The sequence below is a fragment of the Triturus cristatus genome, chromosome 2_1 (genome assembly GCF_964204655.1).
Source record: "Triturus cristatus chromosome 2_1, aTriCri1.1, whole genome shotgun sequence".
Lineage (NCBI taxonomy): Eukaryota > Metazoa > Chordata > Amphibia > Caudata > Salamandridae > Triturus > Triturus cristatus.
The window spans coordinates 77,800,916-77,818,800 of NC_140581.1; the positions used below are offsets into that span (position 1 = coordinate 77,800,916).

Here is a 17,885-nt window from a genome sequence, read left to right on the forward strand (position 1 = left end):
CCTTCTTTGACCCCCTTACAATTGTTAGGGGGTCTGTAACTCTCCTCATTGCCCCCTTTCTTTGTTTTCACTCTTTTTTTTCAGAGTGAAATACACAAAATGGCGGCCGCCGCTTCCTGGTTTCGGCCGATTCGAATGTTTACTAAGATCTAAGAGCCAATCAGAATCGCGCTCGCGCACGCCACCGTACGCTTACCGTAAGCGTACGGTAAGCGTACCGTAAGCTGGCTCAGATATATATATTGATTTAAAGGCTATTTTCTCAGAATCTACTGAACAGATTTACACCAAACCTACAAAAGGCACTTCCTTGACCTAGGGACTACCTCTCTGCCAAATTTCTAGTAATTCTGTTCAGCCGTTCGGGCTGTAGGTCGTTCTAAAGGTCCTATGGAAAAATGCATGGGAAAAACGCGTTTTGGGACCCCCCTTTTATCTCAGCCCCCGCTTGACGGATCCCCCCGAGACTTTCAGGGTAGGAGCGGAGCGTAGCGCCCCACCTATTTTGAGAAATTCGCGAGGATTCGTCGACCGGTGCCAAAGTTATTCAAAATAGAATGTTGAGGTTTTCCTATGGAAACGTGGTCCTAACTATAACTACCTACTGGCGACCGCCAGTAGGTAATATATATATATATATATATATATATATATATATATATATATATATATATATATATATATATTTATGGATAGATATATAGATATATAAATTTGTTATGTGTATATATGCAAATAAATATACATATACATACACAGATAGCAATTTTCCATTCACCTTTACATAAATGCATACATTCTTACACCCATGTTGGTTATAGCACAATGTAAAACACTATAGCCCCATGAAGAAAGATGAATATCTTATGGATTGCCCTTTGTGCACGTCACATATATGAAAGGCTTCTTATTAAATATTTATATGTGTGTGTGAAAACGCACATATGAATGCATGGACATAAATATATGTACCTACACGTTTATGTATCTATATATGTACATCCACGTCCATGTATATTTGTTTATTTAGCTTGTGCTGCTGCTCCTACTTAAACATGGCAGAGATTTGTGGAGACTCCTGGATTCCTCACGTGTATCGTTGCTGGCTAGCTGCGGTGCGCACACGCATGAGAGTTTCCTTGCTACTCTGATATTCAAACCTTTGTAACAGCCCTACATTACGAAACCGGATATGTTGGGTAATATTGATTTATACATGTCAGGGCTCGTGCTACAGCTGGTACTCTGACAGCCTTGCTTGCATGCAGACCGGCAAAGCTTATACCTCTCTCTAAACAGTTATAAGGTCCCAAAGGCAAGACCTATTGGCTATGCCAGTGCTTGTTTGTGATGCCAGGGCTCTGTTAAGTTGGTACCGGGTATACCGGTGCTGTCATGTCTCTCCCTCTAGAAGGGTGGGATCATACTCCCACATCAGTTACTGGTGTGGGGGTATGGTTCCCAGGTGTTTGACACCAAACACGACATGTTTCCATGCAGCCATTCCAAAGTTAGCTTTTATCGTGTGGTTATAATGCACTTAAGAGTATATGGTCTGGCTGCATCACAAACAACCCCGGAATAAAGGTTCTGAAAGCTGCAGAGGGGCTCTGTTCATGCATGGGCACCCTCCCACATCAAACCCAACACCCTGTCTTCAGGATTGTTAAGGCCTGCCATAGGGGTGACTGATAGATTTACATGTGCAGTGATATGGAGAGATATAGTGAACCTATATCTCAGTAAGGGGTGCATACACCACCTTACCCAGGCTGCAGTAGCAGACCTGTGGGATCATTTTGGAAGGCTTTCCAGGGGTGGCACAATACATGCTGCAGCCCCTGGTAGGCCTCTGGAGTACCTATGCCCGGGGTACATAGTACACCATATACTAGGGACTTATAAGGGTACCCCAGAATCCAACCTGGAGTGTACCTAAAGTACTGGTAATCAATTTAGAGAGGAAGCAGCTAGGCTGGGGTCCTAGTTAGCAGGGCCCCAGCCAGACTAAAGTCGAAAAACAGTGAAACATCAGCAACAAGTGGGGGTAACCATAAGAAAAAGATCCTACTCTCCTACACAACCCCCCCCCCAAACGCAGGGACATTAAACTAACCTTGACCAGTTGAGTCTTCATGTTCTGGAAAGTGGAAATACCTAGAGTCCATCTGCATTGGCATGGTTACTCCCAGGTCTATCTTCCACTTTATAGTTCATCCCATGTAGGGAAATGGACCACCTCAAAAGTTTGGGGTTTTCACCCTTCATCTGTTTTAGCCATAAGAGGGGCTTATGGTCTGTCTGAACAATGAAGTGATTGCCAAACAAGTATGGCATCAACTTCTTCAGAACCCAAACCACAGCAAAGGCCTCCCTCTCAATGGCTGACCAACGTTTCTCTCTGGGGGTCAGCCTTCTGCTAATAAAAGCTTCTGGCTGATCCTGACCTTCATCATTCAATTGTGATAACACAGCCCCAACCCCCAACTCAGATGCATCTGTTTGAACAATGAATTCTTCGGAGTAGTTAGGACTTTGCTGAATGGGAGCAGTGCACATGGCCTGCTTTAGGTCATCAAATGCCTTTTGACAGCTGACTGTCCACTGAACTTTCTTGGGCATTTTCTTAGAAGTTAGGTCATTTAAAGGGGTCACTATTTACAAATCTTTTAGAGTACCCAGTCAGGCCTAAGAAAGCTCTGACCTGAGTCTGGGTGGTTGGAGCAACCCAGTCCATTATGGTCTGGATTTTGCTCTGCAATGGTTGAACCTGGCCTCCACCCACAAGGTGGCCCAGGTGCACAACCCTACTCTGCCCTTTCTGGCACTTAGTAGCCTCGATAGTTAGGCCTGCTTTTTGCAGGGCCTCCAAAACATTTCTCAGGTGGACCAGGTGATTCTCCAAGGTGGAGCTAAAGACAGCAATATCATCCAGATATGCTGCACTATAGGCTTCCAGGCCTGTAAGGACTCTGTTCACCAACCTTTGAAAAGTGGCAGGTGCATTCTTCAAACCAAAGGGCATCACCACAAATTGGTAATGCCCACTAGGGGTAGAAAATGCTGTCTTTGGCCTTGCATCATATTTTATACAAACAAGGGAACACGAAAAATGGCTAAGGACCACGGGTATCAATTATATATGTAGAAAACAATGGTCCTGAGCAAACACTATATTTTACATAAAATTGAATATAGACCACAATGGGTTACTATATACATCCGATGTCCAGCCAGACAGGGGCTTTTTTATTCATCAGATACTCAAGGATATGGTCAAGTATAATGAAAACACTACATTTATCGTGGGGCACAATCCTGCACCCTACAACATGGGGAACGTGCGAGGGAAAAAAGGAATAACAATGCAGACAGTTTTGGACAAACAACAGTTACAGGCAAAGACTGAGAGCTGTAGCAACTTGCAGGCATACATGGAGTTGTGGCAAGTTTGACAAAATAGAGACCACAACGAGTAAGCACAATGGATATTTGTGGCACTATTTTTTACAAAGTCGACGTTTCGATCCCAAGCTCATTGATTAACGGGATCATCTTCAGGACTAAATTTATAACATTTGCCTGGTTTTTAACGCCTGTTAGAGTAAAGAAAACAAAGAAAATAGCTTGTGTGAACAAGGGAAAAACTTAGAACATATTAAGATTGCTCGAAAGTTATAGCATGTCAGAAGGTCAGGGTTATCAATTGTGCACATGGAGTTGTGGTTCAAACGATCGTGCTCGGGCCTATTCCGGTCAAGTGAGTGGGGATTTGTTTGTGAGTGTGCTATGGCAAGCGGGATTTTATAAGTGACATTCAATGGGGGAATGGTGAATGACTGAAAGGTGTTTTGCATTTAAGGCCTCGGCGGGCTACCTAGTTTCTATGTAAATGGTTTAAAAACTAGAACCGCGTGAGATATTAAAAGGTGTGTGAATACACATTACGATCGTGAGCGGCATGGGGGACAGTCGTGTTTATAAAAAAAAATTGAGAACCGGTATCGGGAAGACGTGAAGTTATGAGAAACAAGTGACCGGGGGTGTTATCCATTTCGGAATGGCGCGTGACTCAGTGAGAAAAATAAGTGTAAGGTGTATGCTTACCCCAATTGAGGACATAGGGGTATCACATATGGCAGATCAGAGTGGAAACTGGCAATGAAGACCAACGTCAAGGGTGTTGCTTTTGGTTTGGTCGCTGTGAAAAAAGTTACATTGCGGTTGAAATTGGTGTGTCATAATCGATGTGGGATTGGGATGTAATTACGTCTAGGGCACATACCTTGCAATTAAGGTTTCTATAAACCTTAGTAGGCGCTTGAGCGTGCTGCTCCTTGCCTGGATCGGATGTTGGGTGGTTAGATTGTGGTGCAAATGGGCCACATTTCTATGCGCCGAGGTATTGCTTCAATATACTAATATGTTACAGTCCGGGCTTAAAGGAATTGAAAATGAGGGGAGGTTTTAGTCAGAGGCTGCCTAAATGAGGAAATTCTAAAACCAGTCAATTACATCGGGGTAAGGGGTTGTCTTACCTATGGAGAGACACAGCAATGGAGATCTCTGTCCTCAGCAACGATGTGCTGTGTAGTGACCGGCTCAATGGCAGGCACTGGGCGCTAGTGTTTAGTGCTCTAATTTAAATAGAGCGGGAAAACAATAGAGGGCCTCAGAGGGGTGCCAAAAGGGAAGAAGGACTAAGGATAGGTGAAAGCTGTGTGTAACAGCGGTGGCCATCTTGGGTGAGTGAAAAACCAAGTGCGGTTAATGTGAAGTGCAATGCAAGGGCGTGCGTAAGTGTCATTGTTTCACATAAAAGGAGGAATTTACGCATTAACTTATTGCAGTTATTTACAGAACATGCTTAGGATAATGGCCTGCACAATTGGAAGTGAAATTTGAACATTTACTAACAATTGTAGTATATACAGTTGAAAGTCACAGTTTGTGGCATATACAGGTACAAGTCAAGGTTAGGAATTTTCTCAAGAGATCAGCCAGAACAACCAATTAAAATCCAAGGTATTACAGTATGGTATTAGTCAATTCATAAGAGGGTAGTCCAGTCCTCATTCCTATTCAAGCCATTTTTGATTGTATCAAAAAGGATTATTGCTTTAAGTTCTTCACGGTTTAACAAGTGGGTCATGTTGCCTCCTCTCTGTGGCAATTTGAGTACCTTCAGAATCGTCCAGCGGATGTCATCTTCGTTGTGTTTGGCATCCGTGAAATGTTCCACAAGTGGTGCGTTGGGTGTGTTACACCTGATACGACTTCTGTGCTGTCCAATTCTTGTCTTTACTTTTTGTGTAGTTTGGCCAATGTACAGTTTCATACAAGGACAATGTATTAAATAGATAAAATTGCAGGTATTGCAATTAGAGAAGGCATTCGAATTTACTGTAATGTTATTGGCAGTGAAACTTTTGCCTTCAATCGTAAAATCACAGACATTACATCCACCACATTTGAAATGTCCTAGGATAGGAGAAAGACCCCAAAAAGAATCAAGTGTTACGTGGGGGACAGTGGTGGCAAGAGCTGCTCTTACCAAGTGATCTTTCAAATTTCTGCTTTTCCGGAAAGCGAAAAGCGGTCTTTCAATGCTGAGACTGCCTGCATTAATGACTGGCCAGTGCTGAATTATGGACTTTCTTATTTGGTTGGATACTGGTGAAAAGGTAGTGACGCAGGCTATTCTTTCCAGTTCACTTTTGGGTTTGGGAGCCAGAAGGGGTTAACGCAGCAGTAACCTTGAACCACAAGCGTATTGGATGTTCCCCGACATTGCGCGTATTTTCTTTATACACGTTTGCAAGCCGTGTTTTTGGAAGCTGATTACTACATTTCCCATGAGGCAGCTAACTTTTCTGTAGTTCTGTAAAAATTTCCATGGCGCCCTCCGTAGTGTCCGGTTACGCAGCGTGAGGCGTGCCCTTTGAACTCACGGTATTTCAACACACCCCCTGATCCTGCACGCTGCCTCCCACCCTGCTCGGCAATCCCTGGGGCAACGACGGACAGGTGAGGGCTGCGAACCGAGTGTTCGTTTCTTGTTGGTTTGCTTTTCTCTTTTCCAGCAGATTAGGCTGAGATATGTTCAGGCGCCACCCGTATTCGTCTGAATAGGGGCGTTTGACGAGTGCAATTAGGCAGACTGGCAGACATTCTGTTGTATTTTGGAATTGCGAAATGCATATAATGATAAGCTAGATATTCATCCTTATGCCAGTCAGGGTCATTCATGATGGCCAAATCATGCACTTCTGTAATTTTAATGGCACCACCTCTGAGAGTTGGGTTATTGGGATGGAGTATTATGTACTGAAGGGGTGAGCCTACCATGAAAGCGCTAGGAGACTTTGCGTTTTATTTAACGCGAAAGAGTGATTGGGAGTGATTTTGGCTCTCCTTTGTCTCAAAACAAATTTTTTTGTTCTTTTACCCATGATTTAGAGCGGGGCCTCCTTAACCTGAGCCAGGTTCCAGGGTAGGTGAGGTGAATTCCCTGATCACGCTGGGTAAGCATTGCGTAGATTTTTTCACAGCAACATACCAGGCACACTTAATTAATTTGCCTGCTTGTAGATGGCACACTTTTTTGAATTGGTTTATTATGTGTGTTAATTGTCCTGTCTCCCCAGGTGATGCTCGCACCCTGTGATACAGAGGATTAGGACTACGTGAGGTAGTATTTATTACTACTTCTTTGTTTTGGTTTAGTTTCACATTTTTTCACATGCACTATTTGAATTCCATCAACTGAATGCAGTAGCATAACATTTATACAGGTCCTGAAGAAAGCCGTGGGCCACAAGCCCTTGATGGCTGAAACATGTCGACCCTCGTTTAGCAGCGACTAGTTAGCACTGCTGGTTATTTTGTTACACTCCTTTTTAATTGAGATGTGTGGAGTGAGTTGAATTACATCATACTCTTCACACAATCCCTTTTTAGAATTCACATCTTTCTTTTTGCACTGCACTTCTACTTTGTCTGGTGGTCACAGTTTGTCACGTGTCTTCCTGACGTTTCTCTATCAACCCAAGGGAGCAATAGAGCCTTTAACTAACGAGGTAGTCTCTACGATCAAGAGACATACCTCTGCTTGAGTTGGATACCATGTGATATAAACTGATCATGAGAGGTGCCTTTGCTCTCACTATTTGTCTCATTGGTTGAGTAAGTTTGATGGTTATCCACGCTCTGCTCTGATAACGTATGGGTTTGATTTGACTCTACACACTTTTCTCCTTTTTCAATCTTTGTGCTGTCTACTATCAGACCCCCCATTCTGTTATGTTTGTATAGTCAGAAGTACATCACGCGGGCAGTACCATGCCCTTTTGGATGCATTTTTTACTATCCTCTTGGGGTAACCACGATCTTTCAGTTTAGACGAGAGAGTGGCTGCCTCTCTGAAGTAGTCTGCTTTGGAAGAGCAGTTACGCCTGATTCTCAAAAATTGAGAATATGGAAGTGAATCCCTCAGGGACCTGGGGTGGTTACTTCCGTAACTGAGCAGCGTGTTCCGCTCAGTGGGTTTTCTGTATAGGCGTGTAAGTAATTCGCCTTCAGAGTGGAAGATTGTCAGGTCAAGAAAGGCAATGGCAGATTTATCAGTGGAGATCGTAAATGATAGGCCTGAGCAATTGTTATTTAACCAATGAAGGAATTGTTGTAGTGCACTGATGTCATGTCTCCAAATGATAAAAATGTCGTCAATATATCTTCGCCATAAGCAAATGCCTGGGAAGAATGGATTTGTGTCAGTGAGAATGGAACCTATCTCCAATTGGTCCATGAACAGAATCGCTAAATTGGGGGCAAAAATTGCGCCCATAGAAGTCCCTTTGATTTGTTGGTAATACAGGTTATCAAAAGTGAAAAAATTCCTTTTCAAACAGATTTCTAACAGTTGTAAAATGAATAGTGTTGGAACAGTATGGGGGCGGGGGCGGGAGTCAAGTGTTTTTTGTATTACCAATAGAGCCGCTGTCTGGGGAATGTTGGTATACAGGGACTCTACGTCCATGGTGCATAGTGTATCTGATGTGGGGTCGAATGGATGGTGTTCGATAAGGTTTATCATAGCCATGCTATCTCTCACATAGCAGGCAGTGACAGGTACAAATTCTTTGATGAAGAAATCCACGTAAGAACCAAGAGGCTCAAGGATTGAGCCGCAGGCTGACACAATTGGGCGTCCAGGAGGGTTGGTAGAATTTTTGTGGACTTTGGGAAGGGTATAGATGACAGGTGTGCGTTGTGATTTCACATTTAAGAAAATGAATTCTTTTTTGCTTAAATAGCCCTGACTGACAGCTTCAGTTGTAAGTTTCAAGATAAGGGCCTGAATTTCCTTGGTAGGGTTGCCTGGAAGTCTCTGGTAGTGTTCAGTATTGCCCAATTGGCGTAGGATTTCTGTTGTGTAAGTGTCTCTCTCCTGGAGCACTATGCCGCCACCTTTGTCAGCACTCTTTACCAACAGGGTTTCTATGGATTTGAGCATATTAATCGCTTGTTTCTCTTGGAGAGTAATGTTATAAGGTATAAATCTTTTCTTGCTCTCCAGATTGGACAGATCTTTAAGCACTAACTTCTCAAAAGTCAGAATCTCCACTGGTAACATATTAGCAGTGGGTGAAAATGTAGATGGGGGACGGAAAGGGGTATTAGCAGTGTTAGTAGGGGATGGGTGGAGTTGAAAAAAGGCTTTAAGGCGGATCCGTCTAAAAAGTCTGAAGAGTTCCGTTTGTAGCTCCATAAAGTTGGGACGGATAGTGGGCACAAACGAGAGCCGTTTCTTAAGTAAGGAAAGTTCAGACTCTGTCAATGTTTGTTTGGACAGGTTGAAAATAGGAATGACATCCGTCATTTCTGTGGTATCGATGGGGGGACTCTACCATTTGTAATAGTTGTTGCGTGTTTTGCGTTCCCCTGGTGGGTTGTACCACCGTTGTGTTTTCTTCGCTTTCCCTCGTTGTGGTGTGTCTGCTTGGCCTCTGCCTAAACAATTGTCAGAATGAGCACCTCCTCGTCTTGTTGAGTTTGATCCTTCTCCTTGATCTGAGCTATCTGAGGAGTCGGCAGAGGTCTCTGAAAAGCCTACCAAGTTTTGGCGCCTGTTGAAACGCCCCCATGGTCTACTATGTTGAGGGTTAGAGTAGAATCTATTGTTGTAAAAATCTTTTTGGAGATAGGGGTAGGTGTTTTCTATATTGTATAGTTTAATATCTTTTTTGATTTTATTAGACTTTTTGTTCTGCTCTAGTCTATGGAAGTCAGCGATTGTTTTTTTGACCTGTTCTAATAATTTCTTGCTTTCTGCTGTACTTCCTGAGTCTTGAAGCTGCTTTTCAATGTCCAAAATCTCAGCTTCTAATGTTTTAAAGGTTTCAGTTGCAATATCTATTCCTAACACTAGCCAGTGTCGGGAACAGGTAGTGCCATTGTAACTAAAGTTGGAGATATATTTGGGATTGTCTGTGAAGATACCGGGGATGTTCCTGACTTGTAAGCCTACGGGGATTACGTCTGCTTTCAAATATTCCGTAAGCATTAACACCATTAACTGTAACCGGATTTGTTTTTTCTTAAGTTTTTCAAGTTGCTCGGGGAGAGAAGAGTTAGTGAGGGTTGGGGCATCCGGAGTGTCTGAAGGAAGGGAGGGACCTGAGCATATTTTCTTAATGTAATCGTCTGAATAAAGAGGTGCAAGTGCTGACATTCTGAGCTAAAGAGTAATAGAGGGTGTAAAGACACATACAAGTGAGAGGTACTAGGAAGGCCCTGCCTGTAAGAAGGTAGGGAAGGGTATAGAAAACCCTTGCAATCCAGCGATTGCGCTAATCGTATTTTATACAAACAAGGGAACCCGAAAAATGGCTAAGGACCACGGGTCTCAATTATATATGTAGAAAACAATGGTCCTGAGCAAACACTAAATTTTACATAAAATTGAATATAGACCACAATGGGTTACTATATACATCCGATGTCCAGCCGGACAGGGGATTTTTTATTCATCAGATACTCAAGGATATGGTCAAGGATAATGAAAACACTACATTTATCGTGGGGCACAATCCTGCACCCTACAACATGGGGAACGTGCGGGGGGAAAAAGGAATAACAATGCAGACAGTTTTGGACAAACAACAGTTACAAGCAAAGACTGAGAGCTGTAGCAACTTGCAGGCATACATGGAGTTGTGGCAAGTTTGACAAAATAGAGACCACAACGAGTAAGCACAATGGATATTTGTGGCACTATTTTTTACAAAGTCGACGTTTCGATCCCAAGCTCATTGATTAACGGGATCATCTTCAGGACTAAATTTATAACATTTGCCTGGTTTTTAACGCCTGTTAGAGTAAAGAAAACAAAGAAAATAGCTTGTGTGAACAAGGGAAAAACTTAGAACATATTAAGATTGCTCGAAAGTTATAGCATGTCAGAAGGTCAGGGTTATCAATTGTGCACATGGAGTTGTGGTTCAAACAATCGTGCTCGGGCCTATTCCGGTCAAGTGAGTGGGGATTTGTTTGTGAGTGTGCTATGGCAAGCGGGATTTTATAAGTGACATTCAATGGGGGAATGGTGAATGACTGAAAGGTGTTTTGAAGTTAAGGCCTCGGCGGGCTTCCTAGTTTCTACGTAAATGGTTTAAAAACTAGAACCGCGTGAGATATTAAAAGGTATGTGAATACGCATTACGATCGTGAGCGGCATGGGGGACAGTCGTGTTTATTAAAAAAAATTGAGATCCGGTATCGGGAAGACGTGAAGTTATGAGAAACAAGTGACCGGGGGTGTTATCCATTTCGGAATGGCGCGTGACTCAGTGAGAAAAATAAGTGTAAGGTGTATGCTTACCCCAATTGAGGACATAGGGGTATCACATATGGCAGATCAGAGTGGAAACTGGCAATGAAGAGGGGATACAGGCTAATGTCATACCCAGTACGCCGGTGTGCATCTCACTACTTTATTCATGTTAACAGATTCCGTCTGCTTGTGAGTTTGCACCCTGAGTTAACCAGCATGAGTACAAGGACAATGATGAAAGCACCTTTGACATGGGAAAATCAGATATTGAACGTAGGAGTGTGTTTTTTGCCACGATGAATTGCTACAAGATAACAAAATATTTACAGGATTAAGTTATTAACGAAGCATCAATAGTTTAAGAAATTTAATTGCATCATGACAGGTTTTTAAAGTGATTAGTCAACATACGCAACAAACATAAAAGACGCCGTTGGTTTATATACAGGCTGGAACAGTGAGACAGAGACTTTTGGGTGGTGATGGAAAATGTAGTGTAATTACTGCATTACGAGCGAAGGTTGAGGTACTTGGTATTGTTAGTCCGTCCGCAGTTTCTAGTGGACTCGCACTGTGGTGAACAAGTGATTAAGCACCTGCGCGTAATTAGGGAGGTGAGATTTAAACCGCACGAGAGGCCAGCATTTTTGACTCGGTTGAAAAATGAAGAATATCGACGCAGTGGTGCGTTGCTGAAGCATGCAGAGGAGCTCGGCAGTTTGAATGAGTTTGCTGTATTTTAAACATATAATCATGCAAGTGTCACGGTAAGCGTTGGTTCACGCGCTTCAGCGGAAGGCAAGTTTAAGTCTAGGGTTAACTGCGGAAGGTTGAGGAATAAAACACTGCTGACATTTCTTTTGTGTTGCAATGTTCTTGCTTAGAGCCACGATGATGCCAGATATACATACGCAATGGGGTGCGCAAACGGGCATGTCTACATTGTAATGATAATAATGTTGTGATGCATAATTTTGTTTCGTTGTATTATTCAGCGAAGATGATGGTATCAGTTACTTATGTATGTAATTTTGCATTTTAGATACCCCTGACGAAGGGATCCTATTCCCGAAATGCATTGGGTGTTTTTAGTAAAGTGGCATTTGGACATCAGAACGCCTCCTATGTTCCTTTGGAATGAGTAAAATGGATTGAATGGATAAGTGAAGAAATAAAAGGACGTGGAGAAAATTAAGGATAAATTGTTTAAGGAAATAAGAAGAGCATTTGATTGATTGGATTCATTTCAGTACATGGCTGTGCATCGTGAAGTAGCACCGAAGGAGGTGTTAAAAGTGTTCTGTAATGTCATACCCAGCCCATATGATACATCAAGGATGATGGGAGGCACACCATACTTTTCAATTTAACTATATTTAACGCAATATCCAGTCCATATTACATGTACTGTCAAGGACAGGGCCATCAGCACAGAGCTCTAACCATCCTCCCCATTGGCTGTATGTGGCAGCAAGGGGCTGGGACAAGAGTAAGGTGGAAGAGGCTGTAATAAGAGAGAAGAACTTACTGTTGGCTCAACCAGCTGATATGCATGAGCATTCTGGGACCTTGAGGTACTGAAAAGAATTTCCAAGAAGGCGTTAGTCTAACCCTCTATGAGTGACACTTGGCAAGGCTAGTTTAGTGACTGCAGGTTGCTGTGTTCCTTCAGTTTTGCGGCCATGGTTGGTGCCGCAGGAGTAGGAACAGCTGTAGGGGAACTGCTCTAGTTAACTAGCAGTTGCTGTCAGGCACTGCTTATTTGAGAATGAGTTGGATGGTGGTTACATGTGGCCTGCATCTGCATTCAGGGGTATTTTTTTAAGCCCAATTAAACCACATAAGGTCAGTGACCATGGTTGGGTAGGCACTGCTCCTTCTAGTTTTATTTAGTTTGCTGCGTGACTTCAGCTTGTAGCCTCATTATTACACACACTCACTACACTAAGCCTGGGCAAAGCACTACGCTACGCTCGCGTAGTTTGTGAAGTTCGCGCTACTTCGCACTACGCGAATTGCACGTAGCACAGTGCTTGCTCGCGGTCCTCAACGTCAAGTTGGCGACCGCGAGCAAGCAAAATGACATCCCGGCAAGACTTTTTCCTTGTTCGCGATCAGCAACATCATGTTGGCGATCGCGAGCATGGAAAATAAACCTCCTGGCGAGATTCCCAACGCGAGAAGGTCAGGTTTCTCATTGCGAGTGGTCGCGTATGCTCGCGACCGCTCGTGATGAGAAACTACCAGTTCGCCTTGAGAAAGCTGCTGCTCGAGTAAAAATCTACTGGAGCAGCAGAAAACTACAGCTCGCACTGTGCAAGATGCCGTTTTCAATGACTGCACAGTGCCGGTTGCTTGTCCGCACTGTGCAATCATTGAAAACAACATCTTGCACAGTGCGAACAAGGTACTACGCAGTTCGCGAAGTGCTACGCGTAGCTCGCGTAGTGCGAAGTGCACTTTGCGTAGCTTCGCGAAGCGCTACTTCGCGAACTACGCCCAGGGTTACACTACACATGGGTTCAGTTCAACCAGATTGCTTACTGACAATTTCAGGGCCTTCTGTTGGGTAATTGGTGGTCATGCGAAAAACACTCCACTACCTTTGGTACCTAGGAAATGAATGTCACCTTGTGATATGTAACGGGTGTGTAAAGCTTTCAAATAATTCCAGTACCTGGGAAGTGAGTGTTGTCTTGTGGGGTGTGGATGGTGGTCGTGGGGGCCCTCCGGTGTCTTTGGGTCAGGTTTGTGCTCTACGAAGCTGCAAAAAAGAAAAGAGAATAAAATAGAAGGATAGCAGTATAAAAGAAATGTCCTTCTGTCGTACTTTGATATTTGGGACCGCGTAGGAGACAGGGCCCTACCCCTGTTTATTCATGTATTAGCAAACCGCGATTGGTGAATGCGGTATTTACAAGCGCTTTGCATAACGTCCCATTGCCAAATGCACTATGTATACGTTATTATACATTGACTCCGTGGGTTCCATCTTGGAGCGGTGGCCATCTTATAGTTGCCCTCACATAGACAAACACATTATAAGCAAGTACGGGCCTTTAGAATACATGTACTTTCTACTTGACTTCTCCATGACCTGGGCAGCTGGTCTCCGCTGCCCCAGGTCAGTCCGGTCTCACGAGCTCCCCATCCTCCGGCCACCTGTGATTAGCATCAGGGCATGACACACCATAAAACCTTTCTCATCCCACACAAGCCTCCGGCTAATCTCTTTCACACCTGACTGTTCCTGCTTTATGGGCTGTTTTTCTAAACAGGAGATGCCCATGTTCAACTAGGGCCTGTTGATATCTGATGTGGGATCTGAGCCTTGCTGGGTAAATAATTGCGGGCTGGTTTAACTGGAATGTGGGATGGTCATCATGACTCTGCTCTTTCGTTTGTAATATATACTTATTAATGACCATACCATAAACTGAAGAAAGTGTGCCTGAGGCACAAGATTGTGTATATAAGGGAAGACTGTTTTTTGTTCTGGAGACTGCCTCATTCAGTTGCTAAGGCTTCTGTGCGACGTAGTCTCACTCATTTGAGTTTAATAAAGATGTCTTTTCATATTTCAGCTTCTGTTGCCAAGTTCTTTGTGATATTATCAAGATATGCAGAATTTTATAATACCACATCAGGAAGTACTCGAAGTCATAGGGTGCTACCCCTAGCACCTCTGGGGTCTCAAAAATTGGAGTACTTCAGTTGGCGCCCACCAGCTGGGCCTCATCGGAGAAGTGACTTTCTGTGGGAGTGATCTTGTCAGGAGACTGAAATCTACTGGAAGGACAGAACGGGATTCTACCAAGAAGGTACTCTGTGCACAGGGATTCTGGAGATTCTTTGATTATGTAGTCCGGTATATTTCTGCTCTTCCTGATTTTGATCCTCCACATGATGTCACTCAAAAGGTGAGAAAAAGAACCCTTTTGGCGTGAGTATTATAAAAGACGTTTGGGCATGTAGAACTTGACAATTAGAATTTGGATAACCTTTTGATTATTAAGAATAAGAATTAAGTATAAGTGGGTCGCTCCCAGTCCTTTGGTTCTTTGGGTCTTTAATTTGGTTATCGCAATTACCAAAGCCGAGGGGTTGGTTTCTTGGTTTCTGATTTGGTCATTGCAATTACCAAAACCGAGGGTCTCGCATATTTGCGAGTTTATTGGTAGAGATAAACCCTTGAAGTTTGAAGCTAGATTAGTGAGCTATAAGATGCCTGATCTTAGCAAATTGGGAAATGTAGCTTTTGGTGTGTATAGGTTTGGATATGCGAATTGCAATTTGCGTAGGCAGGTAATGAGGAGATATTTCTCCATTTGGTTTTGATTATAATACTTGCGTTTTCCGCAGTATTTTTGGCATGCCTGTTTGTAAGCTCACATGGAAAAATGTGTTGCTTTTTGTTTTAAAAGGTACCATAGTGTGGGAAATATCTAAATAGGTTAGCTTTAAAAACATATTTCTTCCTTGGTGATTTTGTATCCCCAGGGAATTAAAATATGACATAATACAAAACAAGGATCCTTCGTTCTGCGCAGTTTCACGAATGAAGATATGCACAACGATTTTGTGTGGTGTTCTGCTAGGCAGAGCTAGTGAATTGAGCGCATTCACTACTTCTTGGACATGCATCTGTCTGTGGGGCTGTTCATGCAGCCTTTTGGAACACTATTGAAAAGCGTTGCTTGTAAATATGACCTACAACAGTATTTGCAAATGGTTTGTTTTAAGTATAGTCTGTGAGCTGTTCTTTCTTTCTGTCATGCGTATTGATTTGTAAGTCAACTGTGTGTTTAAATGTCTGTGGTTTTTTTATCATTAGTGCAACTTCTGTAAGTAAATTGCGACGGCGCTATTTATGAAAAATGGCTAAAGCGCGCTGTATTGTCTGTTTAACCCTTTTCTGTTTATGTCTGAAATGAGCTCAATATGTGTTTGTGGGTCTTCTGATGTTTCCAATCTGTTAAGTAAATTGTTGGTTAATTAATATCAAGTACAAAACTTAGAAAAGGAATCCAGAAATGAACCATGTGATGTGCTAAAATAGCTATATGGTGCTCTTTAATTTATAGAATGAGCAATTGTGCACATATACAAAACTGCTGTTAAATGCTTGAAGGATAAAATTAGAAACACATTCAATAGATATAAATCATGCCCCAAAAACGAAATTATCTATTTTTTGCAAAAGTAAATAAATTTATATCATTTTCCTTAGATGCATTGTATTAGATGTTCACAGGCAAACTTTTCAGCTGCAGTATATTTGATAGGAATGCTCCTTCAGCCAGCACTTTCCCAGTTAAACACGGGTGGAATTTTGCAGAACCGTCCTTTTAAATGAAAGTGGCGCAAAAAATGTAACGCGTTTCAAGTTGGGCTTATGCGCTTAGGCGTGTGAGTTAATGTGTCCAAAATGATAGGCAAGGGATGCAGCTTGTTTTTTATACATGGAATTATCACAAAAACGAATAATTGGGATTTTTTTAAAGAAAATTATTAATCATGGGAAAAATTATTTTAAAAAAATAAGTGCTTTTCAAAATCGTTTTTTGATATTTATAAAGCTTAATACTCATACTATGACCTCCTAGCATTAAAATTTGATTTAAGTTGTGTTGCATCACTAAAATGACAAGCATTCGCGCGTACAATTTTCCCTTGGCGCAGGCGCAAACAAGCTCATTTTTATAAAGTATAAGTTATTATTTCCAATGCCTGACTCATGGGTTATGTAATAGACATTCTGGTAATGCATATTACGCAAGAAAATTGTAGGATATTCATTTTTTAATGCTTAAAATATCAAAGTCGAATTTGGGTAAAAAGACTGTTTCAATTGCATTTTCTTTCATTCAGAGTACTGTTTAAAGTGTCTCAGGCTTCAGTAAATGCATACGTTTAGGTTTTGATATATATTTACAGGTTGTGCCTTCTTATGATTCAATGAGTCAATGTGCCAGTACAAAGGCTTGTTTTAATATCAGGGTTGAAGGTTCTAACTTTAGCTGTGTCTGTCACGATACTACTGAACACGCTATGAAAAACAAGACCTTTTTAAAAAACTTGGGGAGATTAAATAAAATATGGTGTCGCAACCCGCAACTATTTGATGTTAATAAAAAACGGCCTTAATGGAGTCAGCACCCACATAGAGAAAGAGAAATGGAGAATGTTTTTTTTTTGATGAAGGAAATAGAGGATGTTTGTGAGCAGGTACGTGATGAAGTCAGTAATGATAGAGGGGTGGAAAAATGTAGAACTACGGTTATAGGAACTGGGTAATACGTAGGAAGGAGAAGAACAATTGGGAAAGTACAATGCCGTGGAGGGAAGAGAGATGATGAAGGGGAGTAATAAAGACATGAAGAGTAGCGTGAGGAAGGTTGTATTGACGAAGGGAATAAAGAGGAATGTGGTACCGGTTTGAGTAAGTAGGAGGGGAAAGATGAGATTGCAGGTTCTAGCAGTAGGGGTGAAAATATTGTAATTACCTGGCGGGAGGCACTGAGTTTCATATGCTAATATGAAAGCGATAAACAGAGCTTGAATAAAGGCAAATGACTAAATGATGAAGAAAATATCAAAACTCATTGCGAATACAATTCACAGTGCCAGTGGACTGGGGCAGAAAGCGGTCTCACTTGCTGGAGTTCAGTCTAACTTTAGCTGGGCCTCCTGAGACATTCATTCATTTAAGGTTGATGAAATGTATATCATTGCATAGGATTGCAACAAGCATTTATTCTAAAAACTGGTATGTGTGTTATTAAGTTTTGTGAATTATTCACAGTACATGTAGTTTAACAATCTGGGAATAGGGATAATTGTTTAGCGCCTAAAAAGGAGAAATTATTTTTCAACATAGAGCGAATTATTGCAAGTTAGGAGGAATTAGGAAGGCCTTCTGGCTTTGACGAATTCAGAGTGTCAGAAGCTGGGGGATGGGAGAGCTGCAGAGGCTGGCTCGGTCACACTGCTGAGATGCTATCTTTCCCGTAAACAATGGAGTTGACATTTATGACCTTTTAAATTAGGG

General features: G+C 42.2%; 1 protein-coding gene across 2 annotated transcripts in view; it reads right to left on the reverse strand.

Moving 5' to 3' along the window:
• The window catches only part of LOC146863776 (uncharacterized), a 300,646-nt gene that overhangs the window by 221,638 nt on the left and 61,123 nt on the right, over nt 1-17,885 (reverse strand). Inside the window, exon 4 of one of the 2 annotated variants that reach the window (XM_085628004.1) lies at nt 13,512-13,598. The exons of the other annotated variant lie outside the window; for it this stretch is intronic. Within the exon in view, the coding sequence (XP_085484130.1) occupies nt 13,512-13,598 (87 nt within the window). The remainder of the gene's footprint in view (nt 1-13,511; nt 13,599-17,885) is intronic. 2 annotated transcript variants of the gene reach the window in all.